Here is a 20,645-nt window from a genome sequence, read left to right on the forward strand (position 1 = left end):
ATTTTATTTTGCACAGTCACAATAAAACATGTCACCATTGCCAGTAATGACCTTTCTCTCACTCGGTGTAAAAATGATATATTGCTTCCATGGCCATAGCTCTCACCTTCCTTCTTTAATTTGCTCCCCATGGTTGGGCCCTTGTTCCCCTTTCTTGAGTGTTTGTGTTTGGACAGGGGTTGTGCATGGTGGTTTGGGATTTTGTTAATGACGTGCTTGGGCCGTTTGGATGATATATGTTGGGTAAGTGAAGAGAGATACTACCAATAAAATAGAAATAGATTTGTGGTACCTATTTTAATGGATTCGGTTTGGCATGATTTTTGTCGAAATTTTGAAATTGGTAGGGGTGTGCTACCAACCAGCCAAAATTGACTTGAACCAACCCAATCCATTGGATTGGGTCAGTTTTTAGGGGTTGGTCGGTTGTGTTGGGTTGTGAATTTTTTTTTAAATGAATCAGGTTGGGTTCAAGTCATAAGATTCACAGATCCGTTTAACCAAACCTGACCCACCTATATTTAATATATATTTAAAAATGTATTATACAATTTTTTATCTACTTTTTTGCTCCTCCTTCTAAATAAAATCCAAACCCCAAGTTCTCCTCATATAGTTTATATTGGTTTGGTATTATGCTTAGGATTAATTGGTTATAAATTTGCTTTTATTTGAGGTGATGATGTTCTAATGCTCAATTTCATAATAATAATAGTAATTAAAAAAAAAAATTAACCCATAGGTTCAACTTGATTCACGGGCTTGGGTTAGATTAAACCCTTGTGATGAGTTGGGTTGTGTTGAATTTTTTTAACTTACCATAGTAGGTTAGGTTGGGTTGAAAAAACCTCTTAACCAGACCCAACCTGAAAATGGGAATTGATGACCGCACCATTTGACATGCAATTCTCCACAAAATCATCAATCACTTGTTCATGCATCAACGATGGTAGCTAGGAGTGGTATTACTGGCTTGACTTTGATCAATTTCTATAGTTTCAACTTTCAAAACTTAATCAACTAATATACAGTTATATTTACTAAATATTGAAGCTTTTTAAACGTTTCTAAAAGAAAATTCAACTTACAAATTTAAACAAACATGCCTTAGCTCACTCCTCAAGTTAAGGATGAATCTTCATTATTTTTTTATAAGCGTAGATTTGAATTAGCTCGTATTTTTTTAATGTATTTTCTTTATGTAAAAGAATATATATATATATATATATAACAAAAAATAAACTAAAGACTTGTAAATTCACTTTGAAGAATGTAATACACAATCTACTTCTTTGCTTGGCACCTATGTTCTCATGTAAGTGTTTCTTTGAAGATTGAACTTCCAATAGCATATTGGTCCTAATTTAGGAGAAAATACACCTTGTTTTGGGTGTATGTTTCTTCCCCCTTACAGTTGGTGGGACCCATAGCTGATGGGTCCCACTAGCTTGTGTGAGAGAGAGAAAATATACACCCGAAACAATGTATACTTTCTCCTAATTTAAGGCTCAGGCGTGAAAGCTGGAAGGAAAAAGGAAAAAAGAAATGAATTTCAAATCATATATCTTTGACTAAAAAAAATGTGTGAATTCTATTGCTTTATGTTTCTACTATAAAGAAGAAGAAAAAGGATCCCTAGTTCTCTCTCTTGAGAGCGTCTTCACTTCAACCAAGCTTTCGACAACGCCTCTTCATTGCGATGCTCTACCCCATACCCTCCTTCTTCTTTTCCCAATTATTTAGTCTTCCTTTGTTCCTTTCTATACTCCTATCACCATCCTTCTATTTATTTCTTACCTTTCCCCATACTTCTTTTGCATTGTTTTAACTACCAAGACCCATCTTGTGTGTGGTGGATTGTGGAAATCTAGAAGCACCTTTTACTTTATACCTTTTATTTGTACTAAAAAGTGTTGTTTTTGTTTCAACTTTTTTCCTCACCTGTTTCTTTTTGTCCTACCTTTCCTTACCTTTGACTGTGTGTGTGTGTGTTTTTTTTTTTTTTTAATCTTACTTCCTTGGTTTGTTCTCTGTTTGGTACTGTTTGTCTCCTGCTTATGCTGACCATGGGGGACCACTTTTCAGCTAGAGAGTTTGGCTGGACTGAGAGTAGTGGGTCCGAGATCAGTGTTGGTCCCTTTGTGGAGGAATCTGATGCTTCTTCATAGGAGAGTAAGGGCAATGAAGTGCCTTTTGCCAAGCATGGCCCTGTTCTAGAAGTTGACACTAAAAACCTTCACATGCAACAAGATTTCTGGAGCCATTGTGCCATTGGGTTCATCTTGGATTATCGAAAATTCTCCATCCATCATCTCCAACAAATAATTAACTCTGCATGGCGGATTAGAGCGGTGATTTCAGTTATAGGGCATGATTCCTTTTTCTATCTGATACATTTTGAGGTTTTAGAGGATTTAAACCACTTTTGCTCAAAAGGGCCTTGGGCCTTGGGCGGTGGATGGAGCTTTTCTGGTACTGGAGAAATGGAGGCCTAATCTGGTGCTTAACAGACTACAGTTGAACTTCGTCTCTCTATGGGTTCAATTGCATGGTCTTCCCTTAGAATACCAGCATTTAGAGTTGGTTGAGCACATGGGAAAGATTATAGGTATTTTTGAAAAAGTGGACTGGGAGGATCAGATACCTAGGAACATTAGATTTATGAGAATTAGAGTTCGGATTGACCCTTGGATGCCACTGACTACAGGCTTCATGCTCCAAATGGATGATGGTTCGAGGACTTGGGTACAATGTAGATATGAGAGGGTCCATAAATTGTGTGTCCGATGTGGTTTGATTGGCCATACTAAAAGCCAATGCAGTGAAAGCATGGATGAGATAGAAAGGATGCTCATCAGACAATGCAACCGAATCCAACGCGTTCATCAGGTGCAATTTGGGTTTAATTCTCTGGAAGCTCACTTCCACAATGAGCTCCAAGCTTTTCACAACAAACGGCGCCGATGGACTACCCAAGTCAGGTATGAAAACCTTCAAACCTCTCACCATTCCTACCTTCACAATCCAAACCATCATCATCATCAAGCCCCATCCCAATCCAACTCCTCCTCTCACTCTCAAGAGGATGATCAGCAGGTGTTTCCTTACCTCAAGACACCCCACATCCCCAATTCCTCAAGTATTCCCCCTTCTAACCCATTTCCTCCTACCTTGAATCTAAAAACGAATATGCAACTTTAAATTCTGCCATTTTCTCCCTATCCTTAGGTACTTCTACTATCCCTCCCACTCCTTTCAATTCCCCTATTTCATCCCCTGCTCAGACTCACACCACGGATCCCCCTCCCAACCCCTCACTTGATTAATCCCCTGCTAACCCCACTGACAATGTCCTTAACACTGAGAACACTGCTACTTTTACCATGCGACCTCCTGGGGCCATCCCTTCTAACTCTTCTCTTCATTGGACTTGGGTTGCTAACAGAGGACCATTTATGACAAATGGTGTTTGGCGAGATAACTTTAGGGCTGGTTCTGAAATTGACAGTGGTGATGTTCAACCTTGATAGACCTAATGAGGGACATCCTGAATAGGTACGTAGGGATGCATGGGGAGGAGGGTAGATTCCTGAAGACCCTGAACCTCTTATTGAGGCTTTGGTCCAACGGGTGGATAAAAATAGATTTAGATTGGAAGTCGGTGGATCTAGTGATGGACCTCAAATACACAGACTTCAAACACTTGGCCAAAACCTTGATGGGCCTCACTTTTTGTCTGACCCTGATCCACATCACATTGTTCATAGTCACTCAGTGAGCCTGGATATTGGGTTCAACAACATACTACCCTCTGAATCTGTTGACTTTGGCCCAGGACCTCCTTTTTCACCTTCAATTGCTTCGGATCCTAGCACCTCAACAAATTTGCTCTGTGAGGAATGGTTGGATGGGAATCAAGCTTCCTCCAAGAAGAGAGTCAGATTAGAACTGGGAAGGATTGGAAGGAACATAAGACAGAAACTCCTTTGTAGATTATTCTTCTTAAAGGAAGGTAATCTTAGTGCATCACTTGGTTCCCCCTATTACTTTATTGAAACTTCTGTTTGTTTTACCAATGGAACTACTCCTTCATATCCAAATAGGTGCTGGGAAGCTAACCCTAAACAGCTTCCCCAGCAGCCATGAGGATCTTGACCTGGAATTGTAGAGGTTTGGGCAATCCTTCTGCAATTCTACAATGTCAACAAAAAGCTCGTGAATATAAACCTGATTTTATGTTCCTTATGGAAACCAAATTAGTTCAAGGGAAGGGTAGAGATATTTGGCATAGATGTGGTTTCACTGACGGTTGGGAGGTTCCTAGATTGGGTCTTAGTGGGGGGCTGTTCCTTACTTGGATGCCTAGGCAAAGTGTTAGTATTATTTTTGAGTCTGCTCACCTTATCCACATCAACTTCTTGGATAATAAGGGTTTACTTACTTCTATCACTTTTGTTTATGGTCACCCTGAGCTAGCTAGGAGGGAAAAGCTTGGCATTAGCTATTAGCTCTTAAAACTAAAGCACACCCCCAATGGATCTGCATTGGGGATTTTAATCAGATCCTGTCTAGGAAGGAGAAATTCTCATTCACATAGGGCAGTATTGCTGGTGCCAATTTACTTCAACAAGTTATTTTTGAACTAAACTTATGTAGCTTGTCTGCCTCTGGACAGCGGTACACTTGGATGAACAATAAAGAGGATACTGACCTTGTTATGGAAAGATTAGATAGGGCTTTTGCAAGTATTGATTGGCTCAATCAATACCTTTTCTACTCTCTGAGGAATCTGCCTATTATTCGATCGGATCATGGCCTTATTATCCTGGATTTTGAATACCTCACTCCTTTTATTAAAAGGCCCTTTAAGTTTGAGCATATATGGACTACTCATCCTTCATGCAAAGACATAGCCCAACAGGCTTGACTCTTTCATTCTCATGGGTCTAGAGCTGAACAATTATGAAAAAAACTCCTTAATGTTAAAAAGATAGCTTTGGCTTGGAAGAAGCAGGTGTTTGGAAAAGTCGAGAGAGATATTAGACTGAAACAAGATCAGCTACAACAAATTTAAAATTCCATTTCAACAATTGAGGATGTTAGGTTGGAAAGATCCCTTAGGAATGATTTAGAAGAGCTTCTAAACAGAGAAGAGTTGATGTGGGCTCAAAAGGCAAGATCAAATTGGATTCTCCAAGGGGATAGTAATACTAAGTTCTTTCAGACTGTGGTTAGACAAAGAAGGGCTCGAAATAGAATCATCCAAATCAAGAATGATCTAGGGTGCTTTACTGAAAATCCTAATGAAATTGAGGCCATCTTCACTAATCACTTTAGGTTCTGCTTTCATAATTCAATTCAGTCAAGTTTTGATAGCATTGTTCAGGAACTTCAATCCCTCCCTAATCTTTCTCTCTCCCTTCAACAACTTGCTTCCCTCAACAAACTCATTACTGCTTCAGAGATTAAAGAATATGTTTTCCAAATTGGTGCCCACAAAGCTCCTGGGCCTGATGGCATTCCTGCTTTTTTCTTCCAGAAATATTGGGGTACTGTCAAATCTGAAGTTATCAGTATTGTCTTAACCTTCTTTCATTTTGGTTATTTGTTTAAACCGCTCAATCAAACTTTTATTACTCTCATTCCTAAAATACCCTTTCTAGAAGAGGTTTCCCATTTCAGACCTATTAGCCTCTGTAATGTTGTTTACAAAATCATCTCTAAGGTCTTGGTTAATAGGTTGAAGCCCCTGATGGATAGCATTATCATCCCTTACCAAAATGCTTTCATTAAATGGAGAAACATTTCTGATAACATTCTCATCTCCCATGAGATCATCGATACATTAAGAAGAAAAAAATGGAGGAAAACCAGTTTTGGAGTGCTCAAGATTGATATGAGCAAAGCTTATGATAGGGTAAATTGGACATTCCTTAAGGCTGTCTTAACAGTAATGAAATTTGAGGACAAGTGGATTAAATAGATTATGGAATGTGTCACTACAGTTAGCTACACTCTTCTTGTCAATGGCAATCTGATTTCTTCTTTTAAACCCTCCCAAGGGTTAAGACAGGGAGACTCTCTTTCACCCTATCTATTCATTTTCTGCGCAAACATCCTTTCTATCTCTTTATCTCAGGCATAGAACCTTAAGCAGATATAGGGTGTGAAGATTGGTAGAAATGGACTCTCCTTTACTCACCTTTTCTTTGCCGATGACTCACTTCTTTTCTTCAAGAAGGATAATAAGACTATTAGGAACTTGCAACTTATCCTGGATTGGTATTGTTCCATTTCTGGTCAGAAAATAAACCTTGCCAAATTAGACTTACTATTCTCCCAATATGCCTGCTGAAGATCAGGAAAGCCTTGCTCAAACCCTTCAAGTTAATCTGATTCAAAATCCAACCAAGTACCTTGGAATGCACTTTAAGCTCAAAGGTAATAGGTGTATTGATTTCCAATTTCTGGTGGATAAACTCCAAAGTTGGAAGGCAAGATTGCTTTCCCAAGCTGGCAGAACTACCCTTATTACCTCTGTCCTTCAATCTCTGTCTCTATATACCTTTGCTTGCTGTTAGGTTCCTGATACCATTTGTAACAAAATGGATTCTATCATTAGATCCTTCTGGTGGGGGCATGAGTAGGGAGAGAGGAAACTGCATCTGCTAAAATGGGATCAGATTTGTAAACCTAAGAAGTTAGGTGGCTTAGGTTTGAAAAAGTTTAAATCCATGAACCAAGCTATGCTTGCTAAACAGTTCTGGAAGTTAAACCTCCAACCTCAGTCCCTGTTTGCTAGAACCTTTAAAGCAAAGTATTACCCTAACTGCTCTATCCAGGATTGCTGTCCCAAAAACCACACCATTCTTGGTTTTGGAAAAATATTATTCATAATGATCACCCAGCCTTAAGGGAAGGGAGATGGTGGATTGGGAAGGGGTTTGATATTCCTCTAAACCATTCAAGCTGGTTCCATTGTCCTTCTCTAAACCTACCTGATCCTAGGTTGCCAACAAGCACGGTTGGAGACCTCATTAACCATAACACTTCTTTTTGGAGACCTGGTTTGGTCAGAGATCTGTACCCCCCACAACAAGCTAATGACATTCTCCAAATTCCAATTCCCAAATCCAATTCTGCCCAAGATAAGTTGATGTGGAAACATTCTAGCAGTGGAGAATACCAGGTAAGCATAGCCTATGACCTCATTAACAATAAGACCTGGACAAATTCTAGATCTAATACATTGGATCAGGTAATTTGGACCAAGGTTTGGAAAGTGTAGGTTCTTTTCAAAGTCAATACTTTTGTTTGGAAGTTGTTGCGGGATTGCCTTCCTACATTTTCTTGCTTAAGACATAGAGGTATTCTTGTCACTACTTTGTGCCCTCTCTGCAATGAAAAGGATGAGACTCCTACCCATTTATTTCTCCTTTGTTCTTTTTCTAGAGCCTGCTAGCATGGCTCCACTCTTGCCATACATGCTTCAGACTTTCATGGTACTTCTATTCAGCAATGTCTAAGCATCATCCTTAGGAAGCACAACCTCAAGGATGAAGTCTCTATGGAGTACCTGCAAAATTTGTTTATAATCCTTTGGACCATTTGGAATCATAGGAACAAAGTAGTACATGAAGGATTATCTCCTAATCCGATGCAAGTAGTTCTAACAGCTCAATCTTTATCTTGTAGGTATAAGAGCTCATTCACTGCACAAGAATCTCTCACCAGAGTCTCAAACATAGACGTTGAATCCCAATCTGCAGCAGGATCATGGCAACTCATCCTAAAGGTTGCTGGTTTTAGGAATAAAAGGAAAAAAAATGTTTCTACTATAAAGGGAGGGAGGGCTGGTAGGGTTTGAACCCCAATGCCAATATATCACAAGAGGTGTTTAAAGTGGAACCATAGAGATATACTTGAATCCCATTCTAAAAGGTTTTTTTTTTTGTTTGTTTATTTATTTAGTTTTAAGAAAGATAGTAGAGGATGATGAGATGTAGACTCCATTTGGGAGCTAATGAAAGTTTCAGCTTATTTCAGTTTTTAGCTTATTTTTGGTATTATTTATGAGTCTAGTTGTACTTTTTGGTACTATTTATAAGTCCTATTGTACTATTCTTTTTGGTACTATTAATGGGTCCATTGTACTATTCAGCTAACTTTTTTTTTTTTTCTATATATATATATATATATATACACATACTAGACTCATCATACGTGTTTTGCGTATGCAATAATGCTCTTTTTTATTTATTTGTTTTTTTGGTTTAGTGTTTAAAAATAATATATATAAATAACAGTTTGTATATATTTTTTTAAGAAAGAGATAAGGTAAGGTGAAATAATGTTTAAAGATGAGATAAAGATAGTGTCCTAAGTTTTAGGCTTAATGGAGAAGATAATGGTTTGACTTATCTCTAATACTATTTTAATTGGACATGTCCTTTTGTTTCAAATATACAATGACAAGTGATAGTTGGTTTTAATATCCACATTTTATTTAGTTAGTAGATGATGTGATAGTTTCTCATTAAAGTAAAAAAAAATTATAGTTAAAAAAGTACTGGAAGTAAGCCAAACCTAGAAGATAAAGGAAAAAACCTAAAATTTAGGAATAGTAAATTACACTTTAAACCAGTTTGTGTAAAATTATTTAAAAGATAGGGGTAGTTTGGAGAGTTTAGGAATTTGTGTGAGAGAATTTTAGTACGCAAAATATTAAAAACCAAACGGAAAATCCTGTTATTAATAATATAGAATAGATATATATATATATATATATACTAGTCGGAAACCCGTGCAACGCACGAGAACTTACCTATTTATAATAGACTAAAATAATTTTATAAAATTTTAAATTGATTATGAAACTATACTATTGCGTGAATTGCTCCTATCTTTTTGAGTTACAATTTTATGAATAAGCCAAATTTAGACATTGAAAAAAAAAAACCAAAAAGTTCTGATGTTAAAACGTTCGAAAGGGGAAAAAAATCAGAAAATTTACTAATATATATGACTACCAAATAGAGAAATATAAGAGAAAGATAGATTACCTTCAAGAAAATAATTCATAGTTATAACAGTTGAAATTTGCTAAACTGTTTCAAATATTGCAAAAAATTGAACCCAAAAATTTAGATGGTCAAACTTTCAAAAGACAATAAAATTAAAAATCAAAACATTCAAAACCTACAAATTATAAAAACAAAACAAAAGAAGTCATTATTGCGAGACAATTTCAGTAAGGATGGAAAGCTTTTCTAAGTTTTTTTTATCCAATTCTTCCTAATTGATGAAAAATTTGGTTCAAACATTGTCGAACACTTTGAAGGTGCAAATAATATAGGCTTCCAACATAATCTTTAATTAATAAACAAAAAAGCATGACACCATAAGAGAAAACATAAGATAACATATAGTGCATATACCTTAAGGTAAAACTTAAGGTTATATAATCTAAAATAATATAGAATATAGCATATTTGAACCACACAAAAAGTTAGCAAACTTACTACAATACTTGTAGTTATACTATATATTGTAAAGTACTACTCCATACAAAACAAAAGCAAAAAAAACTAATTCACAAAAAAGAGAAAAAGTAATAGCAAGCGTACCAAAGAAATTGAAGCTTAGGGTTTTCTCTCTTAGTGGAGACGGACAGAGGAGATTGTTTTATGGTTTTCAAAGATTTTGTCTCTTATCTATATATATATATATATAAAAGAGACTCCTGTTAGGACTCTCTCACTATTTAGTTTTAAAAATTAAAATTTTTTTAAATTAAAATGATGATGTGGAAAATTATGGGAGTTTTAAAGGTTTCAGTTTTATATATATATATATATATATATATAGATTAGGAGAAAGAGATTTTAGTTCGTTTATATTTTTGATAATTTAGAAGCCAATATATATATATATATATATATATATTTTGACTGCAGAAGCCAATATTTTTTAATTGGACAAAGTTTGTCTTGATACAGGTATAGAGTTCTAACTCATTAGGTGACTAATTATAAAATTATCCATATATATTATTTAAACAAGTTAGAGAACACGTTACTATTATTAAAATTATATGTAAATGATATTTTCAATTAGCTCAAAACATGTTTAAAACCTTTTTTTTTTTTTTTTTTTGTTTCATTCAAATTCTCTAATTTCTCTTCAGGCGGGAAAAAGCACTTTGTGTGGCGGGGCAAACTATAATATGACTGAAGCACCCTCGCATAAAATTCAGAAACGTTCTTGACAATTGAGGTAATATTCAAGGGTATTCTTGACCAAAAGCAACAAAAGAAGAAAAAGAAATAGATATAGGTTCAATTTCCCGCCAATTCAAAACCCTAAAATCGTTTATCCTTTCCAGTTAATCTCCGTCCTCATTTCCAAAATCGAAGCTTTGCGTTTCATCAATGGCGGAAGAAGAAAACGCATCAATGGCGGAAGAAGAAAACACGGAGGCAATCCAACCCGAACTCCCAATCGGAAGGGTCAAGAAGATCATGAAGCTCGACAATGACATCAACAAAGTGAACTCGGAAGCCCTTTTCCTCGTCACGTGCTCCGCCGAGCTCTTCCTCCAATTCCTGGCCGAGAAATCCGCAGAGATCACAACGGAGAGGAAGCGGAAGATCGTGAAGCTCGAACACATTCGAATCGCCGTCAAGAAGCACCAGCCGACGAGCGATTTCCTCCTCGACTCGCTTCCCATGCCATCTTCACAGCCTTCAGATCGTCCGGCCACCGATCAAAAGCGTTCTGGCTCAGTCTCCGAGAAACCGGTCCCGGCAGGCACACGGCGAATCGATCACATCTTTCATAAGTCGGCAAATGAAGCTCCGATTCTGATCGACAACGACGAGTCGTAGATTCTTTTCGATCGAGTACTTTCAATTATGAATGTTTGAATGTAACTTGCGCATTTTTCCTTTTTTAACTTTTTGTTTACGTTAAGGGAAAGATTAGTGAATTGAGAAATTTTGAGATGTGCCAAATCAAGGTTAATGAATTAATCCAATTATTGTAGTTTATGTATAAATCAAAAAGTAGAAAAGCTAATTGTGCGTAGTTGTGATGGTGAGGTTTGTTTTTCAAATTTAAAGAAAAGATTGTTGCAATTGGGAGGTTATAAATCCGGCGATTTATCAATGTACCTTTTATGTTTTGTAGGCCAAGCATTTACAACTAGCCGGAAAATGGGCATTCAAATTGCCAAAGATTGTGTGTAAGCTACCGATTTTATGTACACTTTCAAATAATGTGCAATTTGTGGGGTCTGCAAATTGTTGCACACAATCAATTATGGGAATTGAACATTTGTTATTTCATTGGTTGATTGCAATGTGTTTATAGCATATTTGATATTGACAATGACTAAATCTTAATTTTCTTTACAATCAAGTCTAATGACAAAAACTTTTATTACTGCTGATGTGACGTGATTTGTACGTTGTGAAAGTGGTGTTAAACGTTGATGGTGGGCTCATGTGAAAGTAATTGTTGGTATGCAGTTTGTTTGTTTGATTGTTGTCACCATCTTTTTTGTATCTCTCAATAACTTTTCTCTTTTTATTTCTTCTCTAGATTATAATTTGTTTTTCTTTTCTCCTTGCTTGTGTTCATGATTTCGATTGTTAGATTGAATTTGTTGATTTTTATGTCATATCACAGGAGACCAGATAGAAGACGTTAATGCAAGGGCATTAGGAAAAGTCTTTCTGAATTTTGTTTGTAGAGGGGATTGTAAAGTTGTAGATAATCACCAAATGGTTTTTGCAATAATTATGTTATTTCAAATGTCTATGATTGTCCTTCAATATATATTTTTTCATTTTTTTCTTTGAGTTTTTTGCTTGGGGAGTTCAACAATTGGTGTCACATTGTAACTGTACATCCATGCTTTGATTTTATGACAGTTACATATGTAGTCATGCTGAGCTTATTAAAATATATGGTTTTATATGCACAAGATTAAGAACTTGTGTTGATGACAATGCTTGGATTAGGCCATTGCATGTATGCTTCATAATGTGATTACTTATTCAGAAAATGTTTTGTGCACTAAGAAATTTGAAAATAAGTTAGGTGGGTTCAAAGAATGATATTTTATATCTGATTTGAGAGCTAAGTTTTGAACTGTGAAAACTAATTAGCAATGGATGCCTGAGATTTTGAGGTTGGTCTGTTGCTTGTAGGATTTTCAAAATAGTCTCCCATTAACCTCCCTGGCTGTGTCATTGCTCCAGCCTCCAGGCTTGGATCACCTGGGATTGACTTCCAGTACGAATATAAAGAAGGTGTAGCTCAAATAAGAATTCTGGTCCTTGCTTATTCTGGGTGTATCTGTATCTGCATCAGTTAAAATCTAGAGGAAGATAGGATAGTTTAAGTTATTAATTTTCATCTTGCATTAGTCACTGAAATTCTGAATCAGAATCTATATCTGTTGTTAGAAGATTTGATCAGATTATCAGTAATCATTTTCTTTTGCTTTTAATGTGGCAGGAAAACGTGGTAACCGAGTTAACCATCTGCAACCTTGTTCCAAACGCTCTGAACAGTGGGAACCAGTTTGTGCCCGGCTGGAATCATTGAACAAGAAGGAGGTGGTCAAATCTAAAGAGATTTCTTACTGGCTGTCTGCAAACCCTAAGGTCAAAGAACAACTGTATTCCCAACATTCTCATTATCACTTGATGCACTAGATCCAGAAATGCCATTCAAAAATTGCAGAAGAGACAAGAAGTAAAAGGTATCAATTACCAACGTTGCTGCACATTTCATGATAATATATTGGTGCGGACACCACATGATGGCAGATCTGTGGAGATTATCTTAATCATTTATGTTATCTTAATTTTGGGTTTTTCTTTAGTATTGGATTAGTATTTGAGATTGTTAGGATTATCGAATTAGTATTTGAGATTGTTTAGGATTTGTTTAGGAGAGTTTATCTTTATCATTGTGATTCCTGGAAGCTATATATAAAGCTCCAGATGGTTTCTTTTGTATTTTACAGACTATTATTATTATTATTGAGATTATTGCAGATATTGCATAGTATTTGTTTGGTGGTGATTCCAAACACCTTAGATGGGAAGCCTAAGGTTCTATGGTAGGACTACTCTAGGTGGGAAGCCTAGGTTGTCCTACATCATATATGTTTACTGTTTAGTAGGAAGATAAGTGCAATAACATGTCATTTTATATAAAAGAGGTCAATTTATAAATGTGCAGTGCTCCTTTAAAGGTAGGAGCTAAAAGCCTAAAATAATCATATTTTGGTTGCTACCTTACTGTTCTTGCATTATATCTGTTGTTTTCTTTGGTCTGTGTGTAATTAATTATTAGTGTGCAGCTTTCAATATAAGCACTTCAGTGAAGGGTAATGACAATGGGGCAGCACTACTTGTTTCAATTCCATGTGTGTTTTTCATATGATGCAATGCAAAATTGTTTTGCTTTTGACTTGGTTTCAAGTAATATATCGTATATATCAGCTCCTGTGCTGCTTTCTATATTACTTGCCCTTTTCTTTAGAGTTTGGGTGCTGTACTTCCCTTTCCCTCTTGTCAGTTTGTATGTGCACAGATGGTGGGATAAGTCCCAGATATGATCTTGCATGCCTGTTTGGTGAACCCCTTGGACCTTGTCTCCTTTCAGCAGAGATGCTAATATGCTACAGCAATAACCTATGCAACCAGGACAGATGCAAATCACTATTATTTCTTAAAGATTAAATTGTTACACAAATTATTGCCATAGCCAAGAAAAGTTTGAAAGTATCATATTGAGACTAGCAGAGTGTAATTCTTGATGGAGCCATAAATGAATTTTATGATGCCAACTGGACTCTGTAAAGTTTGTTTGTGGTACAGTGGTAGTACCACAGACTTTGATCAAGTCTCCTTCAGTTGCACATCTTGTTCAAGTTCTGTCCCCCCTTCCTTGTTTACCTAAAAGAGGAAAAAGAAGAGCTACAACATGGCTCTATTTTATTTTATTTTTATATAGATTGGACATGGTCCACTTAATGCAAGAGCAGTAGCAGATTTATGCTTGTTGGCTGTCCATTGGTGCACATTATATCAATATCGTGTGATGAGGCTTGCCTCATTGGGAGTCTATGTCTCAAGAATCAAGATGCTTATAAGCTTGTTAAGATCTCATGGTAGCAGGATACTAGATTACATTTATGGTGCTATTATTTTTCTTTTTCAAGATCCAAGTTTTAAGATGAATTCTCTTGCAGGAAATTCTTCAAGCAATGTTGGAGGATAGTTGCATATATATAAAATCAAAATGAAGTTCTTCACAAATACAAAATGTAAGTATATAACTGTATAACTGATATACTTTATTTACTTAGTCTTTACTTTATTCACACTGATGCTATTATAAAGAGTACCAGTATAACACAGTTGGAGAGCTGCTTGTCTATTGTCTTCTCAAAGCCTAAATGAATAAAAAATATGGAGCTTAAATGACTTTCCTTGCCTTTACAAAGAAATGAAGACTGTACATAATAGCTTTGCTATGGCTGATAAGAAGGAAGATCAAAGTTCATGTCAAATGCTGCATCTCTTTCTCCCACTTAGGACTGCTGTTGGGATCTTGGGTTCGCTATTGTTTGGTCTAAAAGCTAGGTGCTTGAGAGGGAGCTCTTACTGTGGCATGGTCCTAGAAGAGTGGTGAGCCCCATTGGTTTTTGAAATTTGACATCAAGAAGTGTTTTCATACCATCAACCGATCGTTTAGTTTGATAGCGTGTCTTCACAATCAATTACTGTGAAGATTTAGAGGTTGACAGAACTTAAAAACACAATTTTATTATAATTTTAAACACAAATTTTATTGATACATCTAACTGCAAAATGTACATCAGTTGTACTTGAAGTGAGAATAAAATGGCCCTAAAACTTATTACATTAGCCCTTAGAATCACCTTTTGTCTTGAACTCCTAGACAGGGCAGATAGTTCAGAAAAATAGATAAAATACATGGCAATATTTTGGATTAATTGTCTGCAGGATTTGTTATTTTTTTCAGAAAAGAAACTTTCTCAAATCTCGTCTACCTCATCACGCATGAAGGTCTACAGATCTGACTCAAAATTCAAGGAGATAATGGGCCTGAAAAGGTTGACACCACTGAAGCTGTTTCATCTCTAAGATGAGCAAGGCTTGGTCGAGCAAACATCTTTTCACCTTGTACTTTCCTTCCTTCTTTTATGAACGATATGCCTTGTGTTGCTGAATTAATGCTATTTGATCCCAAGTGTTGAATGCCCAGAGAAACCCTTCTGTTTAAAGGCACAGCATTAGTAAATCCTCCGTTCAGGCTCCCATTTGAAAGACGTCGGCTGCTGGTACCTGGCCTGGACACAAACAAATTCTCTTGCTCAACTACTACTTGGCTTTGTACCTTCTTATTTTCCTGTATGACAAAGACCATATCAGAGAGTAGGTAAGAATATACAGTTCTACTGTGAGTATTGGTACATGCATATATTTAGTGTTTAGAATGTTTTACAGGAGAGCTCCACCATAGAAAGAAGACTGTAATATTTACTTTCAAGAATACATGAACTTGATAAGCAAAAGAATGAAAAACATGAAATTGTGTTTGCATTGCCATATTACACTAACCCTTTGTCTTTGCTTCTCCTCTTCTTTTTCCAGCCTGAACATGTTATACTCTTCTAACATTGCCAGGAGAGGTACCTAAAACAACAGGAGATACCATTTTCAATATGATAGGTTACTTGGTTTACTCAATGAGTCTGGAGATGCACAGTACCAAATGACACAGAAGTTGTACAGTTGGAATTCAAACTGTCAGGCATTAAAAGAACCCAGGAGTTAAGAGTTCCACCGACTTGACATGTTTTCTGCTCAAAATATTTTTAGGTTTTTGGTATCATTTTTTTAATTTAATTTATTACTCCATGTTTCTTGACAAGTATAATTTAGTTTACACTAACGAATCCATGTGTATGAAAGAGTTTGCTTGACATTTTTTTGTAACACGAAAAATTTATGACTAGCAATTACTTTTGAAGTTTTGAAGCATCATAATTGCAGATTTTCTTTGATGTCAAAAATCCTATTTTGTGGTTGGTAAAATTTAATTTACACCAAATGCTCTTCAATGTTGATTATGTAATTGACATTGCTGATAATACACAATGAAGGAAAAAATATTTTTCTTTATTTTTTCTTTTAGATAAGCTAGAATAAAAAGTCGAATGCTTTTGTTTTTATCTGCTTCTAGGGAACCATATGAGTAATGACTTGCAAGATTGATTTCGAAATATGCAGGCCTACACAGGAATATATTAGTAAGTCTTCGCTTAGAATTAAATTCAATTGAGTGTGTGGGTCCCTGCTGTTTGAACATTTTTGTATAGGTATCTAGAGTAATGGGGGTGATATCAATCAAAATAGGGAAAAATTAATGATCACAGGGAGGAAATCTACAAAGAACATTAGTTCTCCTTAGCACAGATTCTGAATCATATTAGAACAGTTTGCCTATGAATCTTGTCTGATGATGCTCTATTTCTATTTATTCTAGAGTTTTCTATATCAGAACTTCTAGCTGATTCTCAATTTTTACCATCTGTGAACTTCTCTGCTCTGTGGTTTCACTGAATAAAAAATGGTGTTTCTTATTTATAGTTTCAACCAACAATTCTTTTAGTATAGGTTATTTACATTGGCCTATTTTGCTTAAAAAATAAGCTGGAGAAAAGAACTTCTGTATCTAGAAAAAGTGAGGCTTTAAAAAGGCTGAACAAAGGGCCAAACAAACAAGCATAGATAAGTGTCATGCAGTGATAAGAAACAATCTTTTATCAGAATGTAGTCATAAGCACCAGAATATCTACCTCATCATACAAGAAAACTTTCTTTCTTTCTTCTTCCCAGCTCTTAGTCTTTACTGTTAGCAAATCTACCAAAGCTGCAGTTAACCATCATGTGAAAACACATAATGTTAAATATATTTATATATTTATCAGAACTCCACATGATATTTCATTTAGTAGCTTTTGATCTTTTTAGTTCAAGGTAAATGTCATACGCTGTCCAAAATAAATTGATGGCTATTTTTATTTCACTAATAGTTTATATTTTATGATCTACTTGGTTAATATTGCATAATATACCATTATTCTGCAAAATTTTAGTTTTCACCTAAAAAAATGTAATATTTCTTGACACGGTTGTCAAATTCTTTCTTCCCATTGGGTGTATAAATTAACATACAGAAACTCTAAACACCTGGGATTTTGTTGACTGTTATTCTGGCACGTTCTGCACGTCTGAGGTTCTTGTGGGCACCTCTGCTGACTGAGTATCGATTCTCATCCTGAAAGCATACATGGATTAACAAACATGTAAAGGAGGTAAAAGGTCAGAGACAACTAATCTCGTTAACCAATGATTATAAAAAAAATAACCCTGTTATATTCTTCCAGCCAGCGCTCCTCATCACGTGCCAACATCCACTTTTCTACCTTCTCCATTATAGCCTTCCTGCTAGAAGCTTCTTCTTTTGCTCTTGATATCTGTTCATCCATGCTCATGAGGAGATCAGCATGGTCAATCTCTCCTATTGTACATTCATGCTAGATTATTAGTTTCTATAGTTTCAAACAACACCACCATATACTAGAAAACAAATACATATCAAGAATCGCACCAGTTTTTATGAGGTTTGTTATGTTATCCATCTCTGATTGTGAAGGAATCTCCATGTGTGATTTATTGCATATCTCCTCCAGCTCATTTTGTTTCTTGTGGAATAACTCTTTCATCTTACTTGATTTTAACTGATCCAGTCTCTTGACTTCAGCTTCAGCCTTGAAACCATTTGAGTTACTATTATGTCTAGTTGTTTCTGATACGTTTGAGTGTCATAAACATTATATACTGACCTGCTGAATTATACTAGGAGTGAGGCTTCCTGGATCTGATACTTCAGACGAGACTAATAATAAATCAGTAACATGGTAGAATGAATGACGCTCTCTGGAGGGTGTGTCCATGAGATTCCACAAGTTTTTCAATGCTCTACCAAGTTGGCGTAGCTACCAAAATATATGAAGAAATAAATCACTATCAGTATATAGCAACTGAAAAAAAATATAAAACAAAGGAAACTGGGGTGCTTAGCATCACTACTATCAAATTTATGTGATTTTACCATCAATTAGGTCAGGTCAGCATTGTGTTTCGAGTTATGTGAAACTCTTTACATTTGTGATTACTCACTTGATAGTCACCAAAGTACCTTGTTTTGCCGAGGCAGGTTGGTACCTCATGCAAATAAGTTCTGATCAAAAAATTAGTAGCACAACAGCTTAAGCATTACCTTCTCAAGCCGCTTTTGCTTTTCTTCCTCCAGAGACTCCACTGTGCTTTTGAGTTTAGCCAAAATACTGTCGCTTATATTTTTTGACATTCCACTCAATTCGTTCAGGCTTGGATGAACTTTGGTTATGATCATTGAGGAATCCATCCCCAGTATTGCAGTCAGGTTGTGGATTTTGCCTATGTATTTTTCTACTCTTTGGAGCCTTTCATTCTTCGAGGTAGACAAAAGAGTAAAAGAATATGAAAATTGATTATTTCAGTTATACTCTGTTCATTGCACAGAACAATTTCTTAATCACTTTTATTTGTACCTTCTCATTACGGAGTCTTTGTAGTTCAATCTGATACTCCTCAAGTTTCTTCAAAGAAAGATCATTCTCGTTCACTATGACAGTTGATGATGAATTATCGTACTCTGATTGACCTGCTATTTCTGCAGAAATTTTCTGAATTTGTCCTTGCACAGCTTGGAATTGGTTCATCCTCTCTTCTTTTCTTAACCGCATCTCCCGCAAAGCTGGTGTGATTGAGTCTAGCTGCTCTTTCAATGTTCCTGTCATCTTTTCTGGCTGTTCAGACAAGAATTAGTTTAGTCCATGCAAGTATAAGTGAGTTGAGATTTTCTGATGTCAAGAGGAGTAGATTCATTGTGTTCGAATATTTCACTCTCATTGTAATAGTCACAATTTGATAGACTCACCCAAAAGCATATTTCTGGCTGGAAGTCAGCCATGACAACATTGTCGGGCCTACTTATTGGGCCATTCCTTATAATGGCAGGAAAAACCTGTGGTCAATTTTCTACTGTGACTAATTTAATGAAATTCTGTTTTCTTTTGAATTATATGAAACCTTTCTAATTAGAAGCTTGAACCTTGTTTCTTTAACTCAATTTAATAAATTGCATTGATATTCTCCAAAAATCACTTGGCTGAAGGATTCCAGAATTGAACACTACATCCTGACTACTTTTCACATCTATGATGTATACCAGTATTCTAATTATACGAGACTTTCTAATTAGAAGTTTGAATCTTGTTTCTTAACTGTATTTAATAAATTGCATTGATATTCTCCAAAAATCACATGACTGAAGGATTCCAGAATTGAACACTACATCCTTTTTTTTTGGAGAAAGTGAACGCTACATCCTGACTACTTTTCACATGCATACCGGTATTCTAATTTATATGCATGCATTTGTGGTTACATGAGTTGATAAGTGGTACCCGTCCAGGGAGAGATCGTTCACCAAGGGACAAAAGAAGATGGGTAAATTCAGCCTCAGCTTCTGCCAACTCCTGATGCAGGTGAGCTCTTGATATATTTGCAGTGTCAACTTTTCTCCTGTAAACCTCTAGACACTCCTGTTCTAAATCTAGCAGAACCTTCTCTCTTTCAAATTGATCTTCTCCAACTTCATCCCATATCATCTGTTTCAAATTTTTGATATAAGAACAGTGAATGAGAAACATTCCAACTATTACTTTTGTACACAAATAATTACGATAAAAAAAAAAAAACTCTTGCCTGCAATTCCTGAAGTAAATATCCACATGAAGTTTCTAGCAATGCAGTGCTTCTCATTCTAATTGTTGTTTGCAGTGAACTTATCTGATGCTCCATTTGATATGGGTGGAGCTCACAGATAGCCAAGCTACTGGTTTGAGAAATTCATTGATATTACAATTGGAATTGAGGGAAAGTGGAGAAAGAGAGAATGATGGGGTGGGAGTGGGAGCTTTGGGTGTGAATTATTGCTTAAAAAACAAGTGTGACAGAGTTAGGTAATGTTGAATCTTTGGGTTCAAGGATCAGTAAGTTCTTTTCATCCTCCAGGTTGTCTTTCCCTCTCCTATTATTTGAATATGAGAAATGAGAAAAAGGTGTATCTTCTTTAGTTTAGTCTCTTTATTCAGAAATTTCTATATATATTTGATAAAAAAAAAAAAATTTCTATATATATATATATATATATGTCATATATCACCCTTTAGCTGAACTTGATTCCGAAGCAACCTATGCCTAGAAATGTAGACAGCTCAATTCATGCTTTCGGCAACTAATATCTATTATACCCTCAAGAATGGGCCACCGTGAGAATCTGGACCATACGGTGTGATGCCCTAATCTTGATGTCCAGTAATGACATTTGATTGCAAGACTTTTCACTTGAATTTGGCTTGATTGGATTTTTTTTTTTTTTTGGTTGAAAAAATGGCTTGATCGGATTTGATTTGCTGATTGAGA

General features: G+C 35.8%; 2 protein-coding genes and 1 long non-coding RNA gene across 3 annotated transcripts; 2 read left to right on the forward strand and 1 right to left on the reverse strand.

Annotated features, from left to right (window-relative positions):
- The first annotated feature begins 10,336 nt into the window (after nt 1-10,336).
- On the forward strand, nt 10,337-11,178 carry LOC115982185 (nuclear transcription factor Y subunit gamma-like). Its single transcript, XM_031104719.1, has one exon. The coding sequence runs from the start codon at nt 10,431-10,433 to the stop codon at nt 10,884-10,886; it is 456 nt and encodes a 151-aa protein (XP_030960579.1). The 5' UTR covers nt 10,337-10,430; the 3' UTR covers nt 10,887-11,178.
- Nucleotides 11,179-11,187: 9 nt separating this feature from the next.
- Nucleotides 11,188-14,749, forward strand: LOC115982188. The gene is made up of 3 exons (XR_004089530.1): nt 11,188-11,242; nt 12,523-12,769; nt 14,270-14,749. It is a non-coding gene; the product is annotated as an uncharacterized LOC115982188 (long non-coding RNA).
- A 93-nt stretch (nt 14,750-14,842) lies between these two features.
- LOC115982186 (65-kDa microtubule-associated protein 8-like) lies at nt 14,843-20,285 on the reverse strand. The gene is made up of 11 exons (XM_031104720.1): nt 19,926-20,285; nt 19,625-19,828; nt 18,707-18,964; nt 18,394-18,606; nt 17,957-18,109; nt 17,722-17,881; nt 17,480-17,631; nt 17,301-17,388; nt 16,907-16,980; nt 15,666-15,740; nt 14,843-15,453 (listed from the first exon to the last, which is right to left on the reverse strand). The coding sequence occupies exons 1-11, from the start codon at nt 20,019-20,021 to the stop codon at nt 15,133-15,135; spliced, it is 1,794 nt and encodes a 597-aa protein (XP_030960580.1). The 5' UTR covers nt 20,022-20,285; the 3' UTR covers nt 14,843-15,132.
- Nucleotides 20,286-20,645: the final 360 nt, after the last annotated feature.

The sequence above is a fragment of the Quercus lobata genome, chromosome 3 (assembly GCF_001633185.2).
Source record: "Quercus lobata isolate SW786 chromosome 3, ValleyOak3.0 Primary Assembly, whole genome shotgun sequence".
In the NCBI taxonomy this organism is placed as follows: Eukaryota; Viridiplantae; Streptophyta; class Magnoliopsida; order Fagales; family Fagaceae; genus Quercus; species Quercus lobata.